The sequence below is a fragment of the Lonchura striata genome, chromosome 3 (assembly GCF_050655825.1).
Source record: "Lonchura striata isolate lonStrDom1 chromosome 3, ASM5065582v1, whole genome shotgun sequence".
Taxonomy (NCBI): domain Eukaryota; kingdom Metazoa; phylum Chordata; class Aves; order Passeriformes; family Estrildidae; genus Lonchura; species Lonchura striata.
The window spans coordinates 50,955,800-50,979,309 of NC_140705.1; the positions used below are offsets into that span (position 1 = coordinate 50,955,800).

At 34.9% G+C, this 23,510-nt stretch overlaps 1 protein-coding gene across 32 annotated transcripts in view; it reads right to left on the minus strand.

The window, feature by feature from the left end:
* The window catches only part of TRDN (triadin), a 228,023-nt gene that overhangs the window by 124,521 nt on the left and 79,992 nt on the right, over positions 1-23,510 (minus strand). For 30 of the 32 annotated variants that reach the window (XM_085576497.1, XM_085576514.1, XM_085576512.1 and 27 more), the window contains 2 exons: positions 19,433-19,492; positions 2,658-2,735 (listed from right to left, as the gene is read on the minus strand). In XM_085576497.1, the coding sequence (XP_085432623.1) occupies positions 2,658-2,735; positions 19,433-19,492 (138 nt within the window). The remainder of the gene's footprint in view (positions 1-2,657; positions 2,736-19,432; positions 19,493-23,510) is intronic. The other 2 variants (XM_085576508.1, XM_085576511.1) reach the window with 1 other exon arrangement.

A 23,510-nucleotide genomic window follows, 5' to 3' on the forward strand; every position in this document is an offset into this window, starting at 1 on the left:
CCATGAAATAGGAAAGCAATGATCTGTTCTTTTCATTCTGACCAGATTAGTACAAAGTATTTTGCTTTTTGACCAGGAGATATCTGAAAATTTCAACTCATACACACACTTCAATGCACTTTACTGCTTACTACTAGAATCTAGTGTACAAATTGAGTCTATCTTAAATAATTACCCCTTTTCCAAAAGATTTACTGAGGAGCTGAGGTAAGACAAAAAGGCAATAACAATGGGAGAAAATGTGAGATTTAATATATAATAACAATATGCTCTTCTTCTATGGCCTCAAGACTTCAGGACATTGGATACTATGCAGGAAAAGCATTCCATTTGAAGATATCAAATACTCTAAAAACTTTAGAGGTATGTGGCACATATACACCACTATTTCACTACTACACTTATCAGAAAACAAGAATGGTCCAAGATTACCTAAGGCAGCAGGGGCAAAATAGAGTGATACTTAAAACCTGTCAATCTAGAAAAAGAGTAAGATCCTTTCAGCCTTCACCAGCTGCATCATTACGTGTATAATATCAGAATATCACTGAGTTGGAAAGCCTAGGGTGTAAGTAGATTGGTTTCATAAATTTTCTGTGTGATAAATGTTCTGTTACTTCCTACAGTTTTATCTTTTTTCAGAGCTGGTGTCTTCTGTCAAAGGCTAAGCCAGTCTTTGATGTTATATAAAGTATATTTTTCAATTAAAAATTGCTTCTGTCTGTTCTCTGTTCTGACAACTTATGATACTATTTCCAACTATATTTATAAAAGGAATCTTTTGTTTCAATCTGTCCCTTCTCCTGCTCAGTGATATTTAGTGATGTACCAGTCATAAAGGTATCTAAGCACTACGAAGTCACATGCAGATGTATCTTCAGCTATTTTAAAGATTTAAATTTGCCTGCCTACTTCTCTTTTTTCCCTTTTGACATTTTGCCAAATATTCTTATAAATTAAGTTCTTTTTTCCCCTCTAGGGCTGAAATAAAGTTTCAGGGTTTAGGGTTCCTCAAGGCACTGTGGCATATTTTCTCATATATGGAAAACACAGAATAGTACAACATAACAGCTTTTCATAATAATATTTTACAAGTAATTCTGCCTTCTTAATATCCTTCAAATCTCTTGCATGAAAAGTATTGTATTCTAGTGACTGGCCTTGAGCCTTAAAGGCAATTTAGTTATATGGTTCTGAGCAGATAATGTCCCTAAAATTTCTTTGCCAAATGGGTGTCTAATTTACTGTACCAATTACCTGAATTGTATGCATAAATGAGCTAATGAAACACACAAATATGTAACTGGTCATTAATAGTAATTTCTATGTGCAATTGCAGTAATTGCATGCTCCTCGTGATTTTGAAAATCAAGAATCTAATGTTAATTTGATGCTAGTTCATCCTGTGTAACAGTTATATTTAAAAATTAAGTTTATCTTTTAGCAAATGTGTCAGCCTTATTAATTTTTACTTTTTTCCTTTATGGTTAATTGATGGATAATGGAGTTTAACATTGCAGGTACTTCTTTCTGCTGATAAACAGGGTTCAGACATTTTCCTAAAGTAAGCAAGAGTGCAAATCTATTTCTATACTGTCTCGAAATAACCACAATTTTATACTCCTTTAAACAGCATGTTTAAAAAGAAATAATCATTTGAGATATGAGATTTTTGGGAAAAGACATAATAAGTCTCATAATTATTTTTATCCAAATATTCTTATTCACAACAATCACATTACAGAAATATCTAATTAATGAAACACTTTGTTTCAGTCATGGGTCCTGACAAAACCTAAGTCTCATTTTCTGTTTTCAAATGCAGGAAATCTTGTAGCTCTTGTTACTTACTCTCTGCCACACCATCTGTTCTTCACGTAGTCTGCAATTACTTTCTGGGTAACATATAACTAAAACCTCTATGAGAAATATTAGCAAGTGCCATGGCATGACTGAAGGACTCAAGTATCATATGAAAACTGCTACATAATTACAATAAAAGACTTAGATGTTTTGTACTATTAAATTGTATGGTGTAAAGACCAAGAACATATATTGCAGTTGTAGTTCTAAGTCATCAGACATAGTTAATTTTAAAATTAAAATGAGTATTTCAATCACTTTACTGTAATGATCAGACTATAAACAATATAATTTAATTGCGAGGATTATGTTTTAATCTTCTGAACATAAAATCTGACTTTGTATTTGTCTTTCAGTGGTTTTAACAATGGAGTTGATAAATGCAGAGCCAGAAATATTACATTAATTATTACAAGCAAGGCACAGAAAAATTACTGAATAACAATAGCTGAAAGAATTATCTAAAGTATATTAAGAGGATAATGTTGATTATGTTTATAGTTAGATAGCAAGTTATGGCTGAATGCCATTCAAAGCATTTTACATATTAGGTCTCAATCCCATAATCTGTTTCACTCAGGATATCCCCCAAGCCATCTGTGACACTACTATAAGGAACATTTAAGTTTTGTCATGCATATGTCACTGTGTCATTCCTGTCCCAGGCCTAGTAATGTGATAATTTTTGTAATATAGGTTATATTTACAAAAAAAAAAAATGTAAAAACCCCTATTAGAACAAACAGTAAAGTTAATAAGTAGAAGCCAATAAAACTAGAAAATCTCAAACTTGCCTTCAATAGCTGCTGGTTTCTTTCTTGGACTGTGTTCTAGAAGAAGACGAGGTGGTGCGAATTCCTTATGTGCTGCACCTAAGAATACAGATTATAAAGCATAGAAAATATATTCACTAATAGGCTGGGCAGTTTCCCTGGGAGGCTGAGCTCCCTTCAAAATGGTTAATGTTAAAAATATTACAGTGTGCATAAAAGCTAGTATCTTTCAGACACCAGATGATGGAAATGTATTTCTCAAAAATAATTTATTTTCAAGAATCACATTTGAAACCAGTGAAGTCCAAATGACTCAAGCATATACTGAAATGCTGTAGTTCTGTTTTTCTTCCTTAGACTCAAAAGATAATAATAATACTATAATAACAAGGTGGCATACTCATGATGTCTTTTCTACAGCAAAATCTTATTTTCTTCTGTCAAACAAATGATCTTCAGTTGCTCCCTAAAGTCCACTTAATTAGCTCCTAGAAATACCAGTAAAAATTATGATGTTCCTCATCCTTAAGGCTTATTCTTAATTAGCCAATACCAACCAGGTCATGCATTGCAAACACTGATGAGGTTCCGATTCCAGCTGCTGACTGAAACACCTCTACTCTCTGAGTATTCAGATGGGACTTTCTGTACTGTCTTAGCCTATGTGCAGATATCTTGTTTTGTACAAAACACTTTTCATTTCTCCACAGATTCACAAGCATATTTAATATACTCTTATATTACTTATGCTTATTTTCTAGTTTATGACATATTTACAATCTCCTTATTTCCTTTTATTTCATGGGCATTTAGTCTCAATAGCTATCCTTTCACTGTCATTTAGAAAGTACATTTTTTTGTGACCTGAGAAATAAAATTAAGTAGTTAAATATAATATTGATTCAATCATATGCACCAGCATACATTCACTACACCAGAGTCCACATGCAAACAGACTGTTAAAGCTCAGCTGCAGCTTCACATCAGAAACTCAAAGCCATGCCTCATGCTTGATGATAGACTCAGAAAAGAAAGAAAGGTTTTAATGGGCCTTGGAAACTGCAGCATCTTACTACTTAGCCCTCTCATGCATGAGAAAAACATCACCTTGAAGGCAGGAGTGGGATTTGAGCATCATGGAGTTAATGTTATTGCATCTCATCAACATATGTACAATTGAAGACACATAATTTGCAAGCATGTAATTCAGTTCATCCAGTAATTTGTATAAAATATTAAACATAGAGCTGTTCAAACTTGACATGTGCCTGAGTCACTGATGAAATGTTAACACATTGATAAAACCAATGTATTGAAGGTGCATTTTCCATGTATTTCCTGTCTTGGCAATAAACTCAAGTGGATATTTACCAATATTATCACATAATAACTATAGCTTTAAAATTAATGTTAGGCAAAATACCAGAATCCAGATATTTAGCCGTGATTTTCCAAATGCTTTATGTCTGAAAAAAAAAAAAAATCTTGAAGTTGCAAACTGAACTAATGAGTTGCTGATAACCTTTATTGGCAACCAGAATAGAAAAGTTATATTCATAACCATGTCAACACACAGAAACTGGAACAATTTAATTTCTAGTTCAGAATGAAAATAAAAAAACAACATAGAAATTAATTAAGAATGGGTAATCTTATTTGTCCTTCTACATTTGATCAAAGTCCTAGAATAAACATTATAGGATTTTTTTCCCCTTTTTTATTCACTGATTTTTTTTCCCTTTCCAGAACTACATGTCATATTCCCCAGTTAGAAAAAGTGGTAATTTTTATAACTTGGACAAAAACTTTGTGTGAAAAAGGATAAAGGGCAGTGGCTCAGAATGTTGAGTAGATGAGTAATGATGAAGGATAGTCAATAATTTGGACTGCAGAGTGGTGTCTGCAGTGTGGGGCAATGATCTAACTCCTCTAGGTCAAATTGTAGACTGGCCCCATTATCTCCCTGTGCTTTGCTGTGACAGCAGTTTTCTAATGATAGCACCAGCATGCACATAATGCCAGTATGATACCACTTATTGCTAATGACTTGTCAAGTTCTATTTTATAGCTTTACAAATTTTAAGCAAATAATTTATTTCATGCAAATTGACCACATGATCTAATATGAGGAGTGTTTTAAGTTTAAGTTTCACAGATCAAAAACTTTCCCTTAGGCCAAAATGTTTGTTCTGAGCAGGTTCCTATCCACTCTGATAAAAGGCTTCTTTAATGTTTCCATGTCTTATTAAATGTCTCTCTATTCACTTTGATGGGAATGTAAAGGACAGTAAATGAATAAATATTTTATCATTCTTTTGATGAAATATGTTAAAGGGGATAACCTAAGTCAATTTTCTTTTCTTTTCCTTCTCTCTTCTTTAAGTTATAAAGCGCAAGTGGTTTTCTGTAGTACAGACAAATGATAAATAGAAATGAGGAATTGGCTTCAACAGATCAGACCATTCGTATTAATGATGTCTACTATCTTGACTCTGGCAGTGGACAGTTGGACACCTATCAATGATGTAAATGAGAGGAAGTTATCCAGATAACCACTGTTATTACTGGGCATACACTTACCTCACAGCTTTAAAAATGCAGCCACAAAAAGCACTGCATAGTTATAACATAGTTATTTCCATCATAGCCTTCATTTTACTGCTACTAGATAAGCCACTAAGGTTAATTTAAGCTTCTTAAAAAAAAAAATAAAGTAAGTTTTGATTTATCCAAAAGATATAATTGCAAGCACAAAAATGTCCATGAGTTTCTATGCCAGTCTGACCCTAGATTTGACCCACAACGTCTATGTGTCATCTGTCCATGCAGTTGTGCTATAAATATCTCCTTCATATATGGTGTCATAAAAAGCTGACAACAAATTGCATCTGATAAAAACTGAAAGAGTGAAATATTTTGGATTTAAGCTCATGGGAATGAACTCACCAGGAGAAAAAGTGACACATTAAGGCACGACTACCTTCTTCCACAGCCTGAATGGAAAGAAATAGGCTGCAAGGATGAGTATAAGGTTTAGGACTCTAACTAGTAACACAAATACTTCATTGAAAATGATCTACAGCCCTCAAGCTCTGGGAAACTTCTGTCATCACTGTATCAAATTGTCTGAAAGAAATTAATCCTGGCTTGGTTTATTAATATTTTAGATTGTTTTATTGCATGATAAGGAATACAAGACAAACTTTAATTACCTTACTTTTCCTCAGTCTAGGAAATATCTTTCTATGTGTGTCAAAATGTCATATTTGAATATTGTGTATAAATTGATTTCTTATGATAATATCAAATTATGTGAGTTTTCTGTCTTTCCTGATCTTCTGAGTTCAACTTGTCTGCAGTGACCTTAATAAAGTGTCTAAATATATCTTTCTAGATACAAAGATAAAATATGTATAAAATTTATTATTATTATTATTATTATTATTATTATTATTATTATTACTGCTATTGGCATTGTTATTGTTATTGTTATTATTATTATTTCAGACTGGTGAATATTCCAATTGGATATGGAAAGAAATAATGCCATCACAGAGTTCAATATGTGGAAATGCCATTCCTATGACTGTTCATTTCCTCATATCCGTACACCAGTTCCTTGAACAGGAATCCTATGGTACAACAGCACCAATACCTCATTACAGTTTCTCAGTGCAGTAAAATGTCTTCAGATAAATCTCATTCTGCTTGGATATGACATCATTCTCTAGTGATGGCAAAAATAATTCAAATAAAGCACTTGTCTTTGCAGAGACACTTGTTATGAAAAGTAAATTCCAATCAGATGTTTAAAGAGGGAAGACTGCCAAATATGCTTTTAGAGGACTGAAAATGTAATGGAGTCCAACCCTTTTGCCCAGGCTTCTTGTTTTGAGGTGTAAGTTGCTACAAGTTAAAGGTGAGCCTCTCCCCAGCTTTCCGTCATTACTCTCCAGACATTAGGTTGTGATGTGTCTGGGGAAGGGTTTCTCTGCTTAGTATGTGTGCATGAAAGGACCAAACTGTTTTTTCACTAAGAAAGAACAGCTGAGGATCAAGAGGTGAGATTATGTAATTGTACTGAATAATGCAAATGCTCGTTTTCTGGAATATATTACTTGAAATAAAATACTTATGCCCCATATAGGTATTCTTTCCTAAGGAGCACACTGTAACAAGGATTTCATGTACACTGGCAATTAAATGAGGCCTGGGAACATTACTGGGCTCTGGAATTCAGATATACATATCCTGCGACATGTTTTTGGATAGCCTCTGACAATGACTTGTGCCAAACAGTGTGTCAAAAAATTCTTTGGCTCAGTTCAGGAACTGGTAGGGGCTAGGGACCACGACCAATAGCCAGCTGAGATACATCCAACCCATCTTGACCTTTAGGAAGTGTACTGGATGTGGAGCTCTCTATGAGAGAAAAAATCACATTGAGAGAGAGAACAGTTGAGTTTGATTTAGTAATCTAGATGTGGCCACATAACAAAATTACATCAACTGGGAAAAAACATGCTAAACAGGATTTTAATTACCTACTTGGAACAGAATTTTTGGCAGGGGAGGATGGAATTAATGGATAATAAAATGAGACTTTTAAGAAAGTATATTTTAGTAGCCAACATATCTTTCAGTTTTTTAATTGCACTCAGGAGGTGTCTCTTTATTAAATGTTTAATTGCCCAGCATTAAGTGAAAGTCTGATTTTGCATAAAGTTGATGCTACTACTTAAGAAAAACGTATGCTACAGTATATGCAGTGATTACCAGTAGCAATGCAATCTTTTAAATTTTAGTATTGTCCCGCTGACTGTCAGTCTGTTTCTTTTATAATGCATAAGAAAATAAGAAAAGGAGAGATTACATGGGTAATGACAAACAAATCTAGCTATGTTCCACTATATCTATGTATATGAAATCCATTATCAACGACACAAATAATTTTGGAACTCTACACAGAGTCTAACTTACAAGTAAAGAACATTATTGTGAGGTACTCCCTCAACACACGGGCAATGAAACCAGGCCTATGCAAATAACAGTCTAACAACCTTGAGAGTCCATCCATCTCTTAAGCTGAAAGCAAGGATGTATAGATTAAAACTGAGGATGTAGGAAGGAAGGATGCAGACTGATATTCTAAACGCTCTTTTGAAAGGAATGAAGGGAAATTATTAAATTTCTCAAGGCACCAAACAATAAGTAGCAGCAACTTGATAGACTTCTATCTTTTATGCATAAAGATTTGAGTTCATCCTTTGTTGTTGATGATGGATTCCTATATATGTTTTTATGTAGTAATAATACAATATATGCTATATACATGAGCACGTATGAACATATAAATACATATCAATATTCATTTAGAATGAATCAGAGAAAGGTTAGGGTTTGAGGGATCTTAAAGATCATCTATTTCCAAATTCCCTCATTTGTTTCATGATGTTTCTGAAGAGATAATACTTGCTTTGGCAATTATACTGGTGAGAGAATCATTGTTGCAGACTCCTGGAGGTTGTGTGAACAGCAGTTGCGATGTTTTCACTCAGACACCAAATCCAATTAAAGTCACAGCTGGGCATTAGTTTGATATATTTTTTCTTTTCCTGTGTATTTGTATCTCACACAATGCAAGTGTGCATAATAAATGTACAAATGAGGTAGGCAAGAGAGGCATGGTTAGAGCTATTGGTGTTCTGGGTTTTTTTTTCCCATTTTAAGTTAAAGCAGGTGGTATGGGTCTAGAAATGCATACAATGAATTTTAGCTGCATGACAGAGTTTTCAGTTTAATCTATTTACAAAAATATATCTGTGCCAACTCCCTTACATGGTTACCACAAAATACTTCTTTAGCTCAATTTGTGAAAAATGTTCTAATTTTTATGCTCAGAAGATTGAAGTCATTAAGGAGTTAAGAGCTAACCATTAACAGTTTTGTCATTATACATTAAGTAAGAGGTCACACAGCCTTTCCTGACATTAAAATAAAATTGAATTGGAAAAATTGAAAATCGAATTTGCTGCCTCCACTTCCTCCCATTATTTATCATGGGCAGTTAGCAGGTAAAAATAAACCTACATGTTATGTCTAGAAATATCAAAAGATGGATCTCAAAGAACTAAGTACCAAGACAGTGGAAGTTATGTATTATTGTGTGGTAATGATGGGTTATTATACACATAGTGTAGTACAAAAGGTCTGTAAAGACAGATTATAAAATGAAAAGACATATTCAGTCTTTCTCTCTCTCCTCAAATAACCTTTAATAAATTGGTATCATATAGTGACTCCTAGAATAATTAACATGAATATTAGGAGTTGGCATAGATGGTTTTTTTCACAATATGAAATATCCAATTAAAACATAAAACACTGCAACTAAATACTTGCAGCTAAAAATTAAACAGAACAGCTGTTATGATGAAAAGTAATAGACATGTGAGCACTGCTTAATAATTATGTTCTTTGCATTTGGTTTATCTGTGCATATCATTGTTTCAATCATCCTTAGTCCAGCTACATCTAGGAAACATTCAGTCTTCAAGTCAGAAAAGCTATAAGTGATTGCTGCAAGAATGATAATACTTTATGTTGTCTTCAAGAAAAGATGCATATGCCAGTTTTTATGAAACAAAAACGGCCTAACATGGATAAAATAATATTACAGATAAAATCACAAATTGTGATAATCTCTCACAACTACAGATACTTGTGGATAATAAACATATTTAATATAGGAATCACTGGAAGTCAAACTAAATGCAAGTATCTCTGCCCCCAAACCACAAAGTTTTTCATATCTCTGAGTCTTTTTGCTAGAATGAGACAAAAAAGGATTATATTACCTGTCTTATCTATACTTGACAATCACTTAAGACAGTTAATCCATAGGCATTTTTCAGAAGTTACAATTTCAGTTATGCAGTTGGAAGTTAGAGGGAAAAGAACTGAGAGGTTTTATTAGATCAAATATCAGAGGACAGCCCAAAGGTGCAGAGGTATGGGCTCCTAATTCCTGTGTATTCACTTCCATTGAAATCACTGGAAGCTAAGTTCCATGGCTGTAGTTATGAGAAATACTGAAAAAAACCCCTGTAATACTGGAGATAATTTTAAACCAATAAAGCTTTGGTAGCACCTGATTCTTCTTTCCCTTTAGTTTTGCCAGGGAAGATGCTCTATCCTTTAAAGAAGTTATTTTTAGAACAAAGGGTCCTGGGCTTCATTGTCATGAGTTTTAACCCTTATGTTCAAGGCATCCTCCATGATTTTTGGGTAAATTACTTAACTAACCATGTCTTTCCATTCAACATATAAATGGATCTAACAGAAATTAAAAAAAAATAATAATTTAACAATTTAAGCACACAGTAACTAAAAATTCCAAATCTTAAATTCCATGAAAGTGGAAGCTCTAAAGGCTGAGCTTTTTTTCTGATGCAAAAATTGTTTAGGTTTCTTTTGTTTGAATCATTTGGATACAGAATATCTCCAACATTTATTCAAGAAAATATTTCTCTCTCCGTTTCTTCTTTTCCCCTTTCACTCACTCCCAAAACACTATAGCAACTGGAATGCATTTTTTTCCTAGTGGCACCACTGTTTCCTTGATTGCATCAACAGCTGCTCCTGATAATATAATTCAGAATTTTATAGAAAACTTGTAATTTCAAGTCTTCAATTGAACAAAATTCTTACTTGCACATTTGCAGCATATTTCTTGAATGTATGTAGGCTGTCTCACTACCAGACATTTAAAAGTTAACTTTAAGACAGTTATATCTAGATAAGTCACCCAAGGGATCCATTTATAGTCAATGGAGAGAAATTGGTACCTTCAAAGGGTGATTCATCTTTTCTATCTTAGGCATCTTTCTTAGGATGAGATTGGCCTCTGGAGGCCTCCATTTCATACCACTGGCTATAAAGACAGCTAAAGGTTAAAGCTGGGCAATTAACTTCTGGGTATCTAAGTGAGGTGCAATGAATTGCAAACATTTTATTTTACAGTTGTCCGTAAAGATAATGCTTCATGCCACCAAAATATTCCAGGACAAAAAGAGCCATGCATGTGTTGGTAACACATTGCTCCCCAAAAATTATATGTTCACCAAAAATTATATGAATGAATCTCAGATCCAGGGATCCAGGAAGAATTTTGTTTTTAAGTCTAACTAAAAAAAAAGCCAAAAAAATTTTAAAAAAATTGTTTAGGTATAATGTGTATGGGCATTTAAGATCTTTTGAAATCTCTGTTATTTACTTTGTCAGATAATACTGGGTGTATTTAAGGACAAAATGAAACAATAGGAAGGAAAGTGAATTGTCAGAGGGAAGAAAAGAAGTTCCTGAAGAAATAAAATAGTTTTGACTCATTATAGATATATAAGTTACATGTCTTTTTGTGAGGGCAGATACATGCAGGAAGAAAGCTGACATCAAAAGAAAGATGCACCTGAAGAAAGGAATGGATCTGAAACAGTTTACAGTCCCAGTGGCTGCAGATGAGATGCGTTAAGTAGGTGGGCATAAAACAAGGCAGAGAGAGCATGTGTTGCTGAGACCAAAGCTGAACACTCTTCTGACTACTGCATTTTATGTTCTCAGACCAGAAGAGGTGAGGAATTCTTGCTAAGCTGAAATGCTTCATGATGGAATGTATCTTGTCAAAGTATTTGTAGATCCTTTCTATGCTCTTTTTCTCTGTGTGATATGGTAAACTGGTACCATTACTCTCGCTGAAAGTGAGCCTTCTCATTTTCCAGCAGAGACAGCATAGAATTCTATACTGGGATGAGAATAGTAACTTCTAGTTTCATAATAGAGATATAGGTTTTTAATTTTTAACAAAAAATGCAGGAGAAAACTGAAAGCCCTTCAAAACTCATTTTTTCATTCTTCATGATGTTTCAGTGTATTCAGCATCAGGAGGTGTTTAAAGGCACATTGCATAGATGTCAGCTATTTTCCTTGTCATTAAAGTTGAGAGAGATTCAATATATGGTGGCTAACATCCCTAAGAATTTTCAAAATTATATTCTAAAGATAACAAATTCATTAGCTCACTTATAATTTTAGAGTTATATAACCTGGGCTTATAAATCTGACTGAAGGAGAAGATTATGGGTTATCATGCTCCATGAAAGGCAAATGTTCACTTGCAACGCATGTAGGATTCCTGCTTTACTGAAATGGTTGGAATTTAAGATGCCATTAGCCAACTTGTTTAGTTTAAGCAACTCTACAATGGTGCCTTACCTCCAATTTACTCTGACAACCTCCCTGTATTCATTCCAAGTGGCATGACCCTACTTCCATCTCCTGTGTATTTTCTGCTTACACTTGAGTAATGATAGGAGTTCATCCATGCAAGTCTCTTGCCTTCTTTGGTTTCTTCTTCATTGGGGTGCATCATTCTTGAGCCTGGAGGAAGTGATCTTCGAATTTCAACCAGGTCTCTTGGACCCCTCTTCCCAGAGAATCTGTTGCCATGGGATTCTTCCAAGATCCCTAAAGAGGCTAAGGTCATCTGTCCTGAAATCCATGGTTGCAATCTTACCTGTTGCCCTGCTTCTTCCCTTCCCATTGCTGAACTCCACAATCTCACTGTCACTGCAGCCAAGGCAGCCCCACAACCTTCACATCCCTGACAAGGCCTTCCCTGTTTGTCACTATGAGGCAACAACCACACCATTCCTTGTGGGATCCTCCACTGCCTCTGTCAGGAAGCTGTCAGCAATTTGCAGGAGCTTCCTGGACTGCTTCTGCCTCATTGTGTTACTTCTCCAGTAGATACCAGGGTAGTTACCTCCCAAGAATCTGTGCCTGTGACTTTGAGGCTGCTTCAAGCTGCCTGTAGAATGCCTCCCTTTTTTAACTTACTTTTTGATCTATTATGACAATGAGTCATTAAATACAATTACTATTTTACAAAGTCCCTTGCTAAACTTATTTTTATGCTTTAAATAGGAAGCTATTTGTTTATTATTAGCTGTTTAGGAAGGGTGTTTTGGCATCTAACTTTTGCCTTTATTTTCTAAATAGGTTACTTCTCAAAACTAAAGTAGTTGAGTCTTTGATGATCCTCCATTGAAATCACCCTTCATTTGAAACTTGTTTACTGAACTATGTGAAATGTTTTTAATACTAAATAGTAGTAATAAACATAATGCAATTGTGAGAATAATTTTGTTACTCTAATTTCTCTGCCTTCACAGCTTAAATTTTTGTTTCCATTAAAATCAAAAATTTAGATTCATTTCCATCAGCAAAGGTTTGTGGCTTTCTTTTGTATCTCATAATTTTGACCCTCAGAATGCCTTGCAGTGAACTATTAAAGAAAGACAGCTATTCCTTTCTGCAGAAGCAGAATGCCACACATTCCCTTTGTAGCTGTTTCCAAGGGAGTGAGTAGTTTGAAATTTTTTGGCCAAGTTACAATGAAGTGCCATAGGAGTGTTGACAGATGCAGGTTCATGTGCCAGCATCTGGCTCTGATTCACAGTGGGATGATATAAACTGGGAATAATGAGTAGTTGTTTTGTGTCTGTGGGATGGTATCAGGATTGTATGCTGATAACATCCCCTTTGGGAGAACAATGTCATTTCAGAGTTTGATAAAATAGACAGGTTTTGGGGTGGGGGGGGACAGTCATAGACAAGAATCCTGTTAAAACGGGATCAGTGGATGTCCTCTCATATTTTCTCATAGCTGAATAGAAGTTTAAAGAGGCAATATTTAACTCTAAATGACAGATAATGTTTATTTTAAGAAGTGTACTTTAATAAATTAGTTAGAAAACTTTCTAATAACTCAAACTTAATTTTCATTTTCTCATACATGTATGTAAAATTATTGTTCATGAATTCTTTCCTTTCAAACTCTTCGAAAAGTATTGAAAACTCTCCTAGGATATTACTAGAGAAATAAATAGTACTTTAATTCAATCATTGCCATTTATGCCATCCCCAGAAACAAATGGCTTGGCAAAGGTTTCATAATGTGAGCAGATTTTTGATAAACTGATGGACAACTTACTGTCATCTCTGAAGAAGAATCCAGATGAGTCTTTTCAAATTTTAGGGTACAATATTTCCCTCAGCAGATAGTAAAAAAATAAAAAGTTTAAAAAATAATACTAGAAACATCTCACTGCCTCCCATATTTTTTTTTAGTATTTCTCTTAAACAAATATCTGGCTTGCTTGTTTTCTACTACTTGGGACAGGGCTATTGAGTAGCTCGCACCAGAAATCATCTCTCCATAGGAAAAAAAAATTAATATTCCTTTAGCATTTATCCTCAAATTTGAAAGCCCATAACTCAGTTGAAAATTTTTCATGCTGAATTTCTTCAAATAGCAAGCTAATAACATGCTTCCTTTTTTATTATGACTGATTTTTATTTATTTTTCTAATTGCACTTCATTAAATATATCCCCAGGGAAACTATGTACCAAAGTTGTCTCCATGTAAATGTAATGTAACAAGTTGAAATGTTACTCCCTGTCATTGAAATATCCACAACACATCCTCGTCTAATCAAGTAGGAGTGACACTTAAAAATAGTTCAAGAGCCTAAAGCGTTTTGCTATCTGAACAGTGGAGGGCAAGTGTTTAGTTCCAGTGCTACAGCCCACCCATGGCAAATACAGGCATTTTTACTTTCAAGATTAGTCTTTATTGTTCTAGGGGTTCTTTTTTGGTTTGTTGGTTGGTTGGTTGGTTGGTTGGTTGGTTGGTTGGTTGGGGTTTTTTTCACAGTAATATAGTCCATGATCTTTCAATATTGATGTACTTTTATACCAGTATCGCCAAATTTTTCGGATATTAAATGGCAAGTATCGTACTGATAGTCTCGAAAAGCCTCTTGCCATATTGTGTAATAACAGTAGTCCCTTCTCTTTAATAGAATATTTCTTGACAATGGAGAAGAAGTAAACTTTGGAAGAAAATTTTAGACATGAAGGATTTTCTGTCTACACTTTCCAGGACCAAGCAGTCTGTAAGATTCGCCATGGATACTCATCACAATTTGCCTTAATTTCTTAATTTCTTGACTCTTCATGTTTGTGGGTGGGGCAGGGGGAGTGGGGGTAGGTGTGTGTTTATGAGCATATGTGCAAAAGTTGAGACTTCAATAATTATATTATTGAGAAGGTGGGATGACTCTTTTACCCTATGGGATACTCTCTTTCAATGTACACGTGCCAGAAATCCTGATGAATTTCTCCAAATCATATATTTTTTTCAACAGTATAAGATAAGTAAAATTGTCTACAACACACTGGTTTTCATATTGGCTTTGGGACTGGCTTTGAGACCCTGGCATGGGAATACACAGTAAACATAAGGATAAGTTGATGAAAGGAACTGATATGGCCACATTCCCTTGCAGTCTAGCTGTTATTGGACACAGCTGTGTAGTGGTACAAGCTCCATAGGGCAATCATGTGCTTCAGTGCTAAGGTTTTAGAAAGACTAAATTGTGATTAATACCACATCTGTGTTCCCATTGTCTTTGTTGTGAATTAAGCAACTGTAAAGATCATCCAGTAGTGAGTTGGGTGCACTGTGAAATGCAAGTGGTTGAACCAAAACCAGAACAGAGTAAAGCTATGCATGCAAAATAAACTTCTAAGTGTAAGAAGACAAGTGTTGTCTACTTGTGATGTGATTTTGTTTTCTTTATTAAAAAGAAAACAAAATTACATCACAAGTAGACAACATGACTGTGAGAAAAAAGTACATTTCATGACTAAATAACAAAGACATGCTTATCACTCCTAATTCAGCATGCACAACAATATGCTGAGCTGCCATGCAGAAAGACAGACGTGCAAGAATCCAGTTTTAGAAGTTGCAAGACAAAAAAGGCATTTCATCAGAACAGCTCCTTGATTTGCCAGACTAGTGACTGGCAAGCATTGCAGGGAAAGCAGAGGAAGAGGAGGAAAACAGGTTTATGGCACAGGGGGAATAAAATAGAATAGATCCAGTTAACTTAGAGAATCATGTGCTTGATGCTAAAAGAGTGACCAATTAGTGCTCCTGAAATCCCTCCACATGAGTGAGGATTTCAAAATCTCTAACATCAAAAAATTGTTATGAAAACAATTTAAAATTTTTACTAAAATAGAATCCTTTCTCCTACCAATATAAAATAAACTATGAATAAGAACATTTGAAATACTATTGAGGACAAAATACAGGAATATCAAACAAATTATCAAATACATGAAATAGACTATATTGATTAAACTATATGCCAGTGACCTTCTATGTAATAAAAGCTGTCTTGAACCAGAGAAATGCCAGTAGAAAAATAAAGGTACCAGTCAGAGCTAATCTTAAATAATCAAACTTTCCACCTAAGGTTTTAATCCTTGTAAGGAAAACTTGGAAAACTAATCCTGAAAGAAATGCATATTAATTCTTCCTTCACAGACAGACAAAAGGAGTACAAAGCAGTTTGGGCAGAGTGATTTGGTAATGCTGAGACAACACTGCCTTGGCTGAGCAACTGTAGTCCAGGGAAAATAGGACAAGAAAATCTATGAAAGGTGGTTCAGCAGTTCCTCTGAGAAATTGCCACTTATCATGAGCATGTTAGACAGAAGGTAAAAAATATTTTAAGGCCCATTTCTCAAGAGATAAAATCAGAAAGCAGTTTTTTATACTGTATACAGTAGGCCTCAAGTGGTCTACCTATAAATGTATTAGTAGAACTCAACTGCTTCTACTGGTTGCAATCATGATATTCATGGGAATGACTTCTGGATTAGAAAAAATGAGTTTATGGCTAAAACTCCACTGTTATCATTGTAAATAGCTGAGAGCCTCAAATACTTCTCTTTCATAAAAATTAAAATATATGTCTTAGAAGTTATTTAATATTGATACAATTATTGTGTTTGAAAGGAGGACATCCATGACATTTGTCAGTATTAACAACAAATACTAACCAGTGAAACAAGAAAACCAGCTAATACTGCATGAAGCATCTTGGCAAAAATTCTTCTTTATATGGCTTCCTTGAATTCCCTGTGTACATTTCATTCATTTTTTATAGCTAAGACTGCAGTGTCATGATGAAACTTTGAGCAGGTGGAGAATATTTCAGCTTCATTTGTTAAAATCAACATAAGAGCATTTACTGATCTCCAACAGATTGATGTGACTGACAAAATGCATTATCTCATATATTTTAAGAAGTGCATTTATTAATGAAACTTAAGGAACCGAGCTTTACTGTTAATTGTTTGAGCACTATACAATGCCATATTAAGTGAATTGCATTTCTAAAAAATTTTTCTTAAAATTTATAGAAAAAAACCCCTTAATCTTAGAATAATGTATATGATTTTTTATTACAGAAACATTACAAAAGTACTTTGTAAGAAAAAATGCTGAATGATATTACTAATAATGACATTATAAATTTTGCCTAAGGAATTAGAAATTGATGTTTAATGCAACCAATCACAGAAAATACCAATATGTCTATGCAAAGGAATTTTCTATGACAAATTTTTTTTCCTTCACAAATGGTAATGTTGAGATTGATAGAAATTATTCCTTGTTTGAAGGAATTGCACTGTCAAGGGGCCTGTAATTTAATTCCTCAGCTGATTTGCACTCAGAATTCTTTGTTTGGACAAAGTTCTTTACCATAAAATACATAGACAGATAAAAGGATAAAATATACCAGATTGTAAATCTAAATGGATATTAAGGTTATTAAAGGGTGTTTTCCCCACATTTACCTAATCAGTAAAATGAATTACAGTATTACTTCTGTTCACAAAAGGACAGTGTAAAATAACATTTTGCCTGAGAAAGACAGTAACAAATGAATCAAATACTGTTTGGTGGCACTCTTCTGAATGATTTCCATAAAACAAGGCTGATCATACCTGACCTCTACTTTGCTTCTCAGAAACACTGAGCAGTGTTTCTGGAGCCTGGATGTTCCAGCATTGCCTTTCACAGCTGGTGGGTTGACTAAAGCTCGTTTTGAAGGCAATGCTTTTTATTTCCCCTCCCACAAAAACGCATTTGGCTTCAGCACAACAACCATCTGCAGCATTTAACTTCAGGGCTCAACAAGTGACTTGAGAGGTCAAAACGCTGTCACTTTATAGGCAGAGCCCCAGGTGGACTTTGGGAGAGTACTAAGGGGTAGTCCTTTTCCACTTCACCTAAAAATTTGATTATTTAAGTTACTTTAAGATGTATTTCCACTTTTTGGAGCCTAAAACCTGTCACCCTGTTTTTTCATTCACTTGTAAGGCCACCTGATCTTTAATCTGTGGTTTCTTACCACAAGTCTGTCATAGCACACTGGTATGACACAAGACAAACATTGGAAGGGAAGAATCATGTCCTTTATCTTCTGAAATTCAAGTCACTACAGACTTCATTCTGTATTTCACTGCTCCCCTTCATGGTTTTCCCAGTTTCCTTGTAGCTGGAAAAGTCAAAACTATAAAAAAGCAAACTGTCCCTTCCTACAGCATGTATCCTCGGCCTCAGGAGTGGGTCACACAGGCCAGGGAGCCTCCTGGGAAAAAAGGGGTTTTTTGCTGCTGCTTGTAAATGTCAGTAGAACTGTAAAAAAGATCTTGAAGATCTCCATGAAAGTACTTCCTATGTGAATTGTTGATGGAACTGCTGTGTAAATCCAGAAGCTAGATCATTCACATTGGTACAGGGTGTTACTTTTTAAACCAAAGCATGATTGAGTCTCTGGGAGTTTTGGCTAATCATTCTCCCAATCTGAGCCCAAAACAGTCCCTCTGTTTATAATTTATTGTCTTTAGAAGTCCTAGAGGAGATGCAGTATTTTGTTCTCTTTTAATGGAACCCTCTCCATACTGAATCCCAAGCTTGTTTGTTTTCTCTCTACAAAAATCTGTGCCCTCCCTCTCCCCTTTGTGAGAGTCTTTCTTTCACGGCTACATCCTTAGGACTTCCCAGTTCTGGGCATGTCAAGAGAGGATGTAAGCCACAAGGCAGATATAAGAAAAAGACCAACCAATTCACAGGTGTACCAGTGGAGAGCTTGTTGAGCAAATAACTGAACAAACAAAGCTGGTAAGGTTTAGAGTGTCCTTAAATATTCTCTCCTTAACTCTTTTCATGAATATAATTGCTAGGGTTATGTCTCTTTACAGTATGTCTAGACTTCAGCAGGAAGACTATTTATTACATAAGGTCAGTGTCAACTGACTTAATATTATGAGATGATGCTCAGTCATCATCAGTAGCTCTAGCTGCTTTTTTTGGTGAGGAATTAAGTGTCTGTGTTAGAACAGATTAGCATGGAGATGTGGGAAGAGAGAAGATAAAGCACAGAAGTGGTGGATCAGCTAAGGTATTTTATATACTAACAATGGAAGTTCTATTTTTGAAGCATTTTGGAGTTAAGCCTTGCTATTTGTGGAGAAAAAAACCCAATAACCCAATAATAAGCTAATAACAATAAGCTCCTTCCTCTTGCGTCTCAGCCAAAAGAAGCATGGAAAATTTCAGCAATTTCTACAGCCTTCCATTGACTCTACTTTTAACATAACCTTGATTTTAATTCATGCATAGTAGACAGAAAATTAGAAGCTTTAAGAAAACAGCCATTAGCACTTATGCTTTATTAAAACTATTTGCACACTCTTTGTTGCTCTTGTGAGATTTTTCAATAATAAAACACCATACTTTTAATACATAAAGGAGCAAAAACTTGCAGGGAAACAGAATATTAGAACAGAGTTCAATGATATAGGAAAATACCTGGATAAAACTCCCCTTGTGCAAACATGTCAATCACATAGCGACAGAATGCATATTGATCTACCAGAGCAAAAAGGAAGAGAAGAGTAATGAAGAAAGTAAATTTAGAATGTAATTTGTATTTAACAGTGAAGATAAAGTGTGGCAGTGCAAAGACATCTCAGTAGCCTTTTCATAAGTAGTCTTACTTATTATATATTTGTGGTTTTTTTCCTGACCTCAAACAGTTCACATTTAGAAAGTGACAATTTGTTGTCCAGGTCTAATTCAAAACCTCTAACCAAGAACTGCAGAGCTTCCAGTGTCCCAGAGCTACTATCTCTTTTGCTGGGCCAGATTTTCGTGGCATATATCCTAACCCCATGCACAAGTACAAGGCAAACTGCTGCCTGGCTACAGGTCTCATAGACTTTTCATCATCCATGAAGATCAATTTCACAGACAGCTGATAAAAAAGATTTAAAAAAGGTTTTGTATCACTGTATTTTGTTAATATGTTTTTACCTGTATAATAAATATGTATATTTATTGGATGGTCATATAAAAAGACCTTTGTATACTTACACTCATATAGACACAAGATTTTCCACAGAATTCTACTGTTTCACTATAGAATAATTTTCCAAATCCTAATCTTTACAAATACATATGTATATGTTAATTTTTTGTGTATATATATATATATATATATATATATATATATATATACTGCTGATTCCAGAAGTGTTGATTGTCTATTGATTTATCCTATACATAAGGAGAGCTGGAGAGCTTAATAAAAATTTCTAATATTAAGAATGGTGAGGAAAAGGTATCAGCTTTAACTGAGCACAAAAGAATTTAAATATTGCTGTATTCTTCATCAGGCTAGAGAATACATCTTATTGTCCCAGTGGAGTCTAAGGGGCATTTTCTTTGAAAGCTAATGTTGATGTTTAAGTGCCAGCTCTGGTTAGCTAAGTTGTTTCCCAGTTGTCCTTGAGTGAAGCATATTCATCTGTCTGTCTAAGACTCTTCTAGCACAGTTCCTACACTGTAGAAGTTACATCTCTTCCTCTTTCCACCTCCTGTGGCATCTCTGTCCTACTCACTTGTTGGCCCCATTACCAACTCTACAATTAAATTATGCTGGCTTTCGAACAACTGTAGTTTTTAAAATGGCATTGCTCTTACATTTAAATGTAATTCCCCAGTATTTGACACTTGTTATATTATTGACTTTCATACATAGGTCACTGCTACATTAGTAGCACTTGATGCTGAGACATTTATGTGACTGCTGCTCTGTTAGGTTGACTGACAGAGCAGTCCTAGGATGAAGAGCTACACCTTTCAAATCATTATTTCCTACGCAGATGTGGAAATTAGGAAAAGGTTTACCAACTCAACAAATATCCAAATGTGTTTTCTAGTTGATAGAAGCCTAGGCAGATGATTTGTGTTAGTGAGATGGCAAGGGCAATACTAGTCAGAATTGTAGAGCCTGGGGCACAACTTTCAGTGTATACTCAGGGCTGTGACAGTAAACTTTTCCCTTAAAACCTCTAATGAATATTCATAATAAATTTTCATAATAAACTTTAATATTTGGGAATTCAAATTTATCATTCTGGCTGACTCCAACTTTGCATTCCTTAAGGCTACAGTATATTCCCTAAGTCTATATGATAATTAAAAAAAAAAAACAAACCAAAAAACCCAGAGTGTGTGTGAGGAAACACATACAGATTTATTTTCTTAAGCCCACCTAATGCTACTGAAACCAGTGAAAGCAAAGTGTTTGCACTGATTTTGACAAAGTGTTTGCAGTAGTGCCTCAGTGAGAATTGATAAATAAAATGGAGCAATGCCAACACTTTAGCCCAGAAAGCAAATGGCGGGGCATAGTTCTTGCTCAAAAAGCTGCTTTTCTTAGTTCTCTTTTGCCAAAACAAGCTGCCCCTACCCTTGCTGCCTGTTGGGAAGATTTCCTGGACCATCTGGACCATTGTACAAAATACTGCTAGAGGATACGGAACAAAACTATGGCAGGGGACAACACACTCTGTGGACAGTCCCAGAGCAGAGCACAAGCCTGGGCTGGTTCTGAGTTATGATATAGAAAAAGTCTGAAGCCCTGGAATCACACCATTTCTTTGATATTAAAATAATATATCATTTAAACTATTCTTCTGGTTTATTTGTGATTTATAGTAGTATAGACCACAAATAAACCAGACTGTGTGGCTGGTTTTGTTTATCTCGTTTTTTTTTGTTGTTGTGGGGATTTTTTTGTGGGTTTGTTTTGTGGAAATGTAATTTTAATAAACTTTTTAAAAAAGTCTTAATCTTGATTGTACCTCAGAAATAAGATTTTGTATTAATTTCTCCTCATATTATGTCTTTAGCAACTCTACTTAAAAAAAGGGATTTATAAAAGAAATTGAAGGCAGAATGTAAAACTCTCAATAACAAAAATATAACTTCCATATGGCATAGCAAGGTGCACTATAACATCCTATTTAAGTTCATAGGAATGCTACCAATCAATAAAGATTGAAACTAAGGAATTTTAAATGAATATGATTTTTCAAGTGCTTCTTCATGGCTAAAAATCCATTTTAATTTAAAGTCCTTTATTAAAAGGAGAATTTCACACTTATGACCTATAACTCTATAATGGTGGCACAAATATTCATATAAGTACTAAAAATCATGTCAAAAACTGGGACTAGATTTTTACTGTTAAAAATACTCATAGATGTTTTTGTCATTGGACTTAATGTGATTTACCAGTAAGATGACCTATCTTTTTCAATTTTATGAATGAATGATGCAAAAACTCTTTTGTGATCACTGCTGTATTTTTTACAGTTTCAGATAAGCTGGCATAACTACTCCCTTGAGCAAGTAAAAATTGCAGGATCAGGAAATCTCTGCAAAACTGCATTGATTTTAAAATTATGTTCACCATGGGTCACAATGAGACTGAAATATAAAATGAATTTTTTTAGAATATCCAGCTGAGCAGCAGTGGTTTATGGTGGGAAAAGGAAGCATGACAGTAGGAAATGCAGCTTTCACTATATGTGTGTAGCCCTGTCTCCAGTGATAAAGGCAGTTGAAGAGGCTCCTTCCTTCCTCCACTCCATCTGCTTATTCTCATTTTCACCTGCTGTGATTCCATGCACAGTCACTTGGTCACACTCTAAAGCAGACTTGCAAAGTGATCTGTTAATGTTTGATGTCAAGGTGGATCATTTTGCTAATATTTATCAGCTTAAGTTATTGGGAATCCCACAAAAAAAACCAATAAAAACCCTCCACTATTCTATTGGTCTCTGTAATCTTTGATCTCTACTTAAAATATTTTGTTGTTACCTGCACAGCAATTCTTTTTGAGACCTTTATCCTGAACAGTATGCAGCAGATCCCACTGTGCACTGAAACTCTGCCAGAGCAAACAAAAAATTGAAAGAGATTTTCACCTCCCAAGCGAACTGAACAATTTGCTGAACTTTGTCCTTGGTCACAGCAATCATTGTGATAGATGCTGCTTTGATTCCATGCCTCAAAGGTCTTAATATTTCAAGTGAAAGACAAAATTAACTGGAATACAAATAAATGTTAAAAAATACTAGTTCCACATACTACATGTGTCAGAAAGTGGGCTATGTCTCAAACTCTCTCACTTTTCTAGAAAAGTATAATTTAGGCAACTCCTAAGGGGTCCAGAGCAATGGTTATGGTCTGAGAGAATCTGATCAGGCAGACCCAGATATCCAGTCAGGGATGACTTCTTTGATGTTCAGGCACAGCAATTTATCTGTGGTTAACAGCTGAAAGGATCAGATAGGTGCACTATGCAACGCTGAGCTGCCTCTTTCAATGCCAGAATAATCCCGTGGCTGCAGTGTGGCAGTTCCTACAGAGAGCCAGGCCCTGCTGCCTTCATTCATACAAAATTTTACTTAGTGCCATGGAAATGCCACAGGGAAATCAGGGAACCTGTCTGTGCAGCCTGGGAGTAGAAGAATCCAGGCTTACTCTGACAAAGTAGAGCATGTAGTTAACACTTTATTAACTATATGGTGTCAAT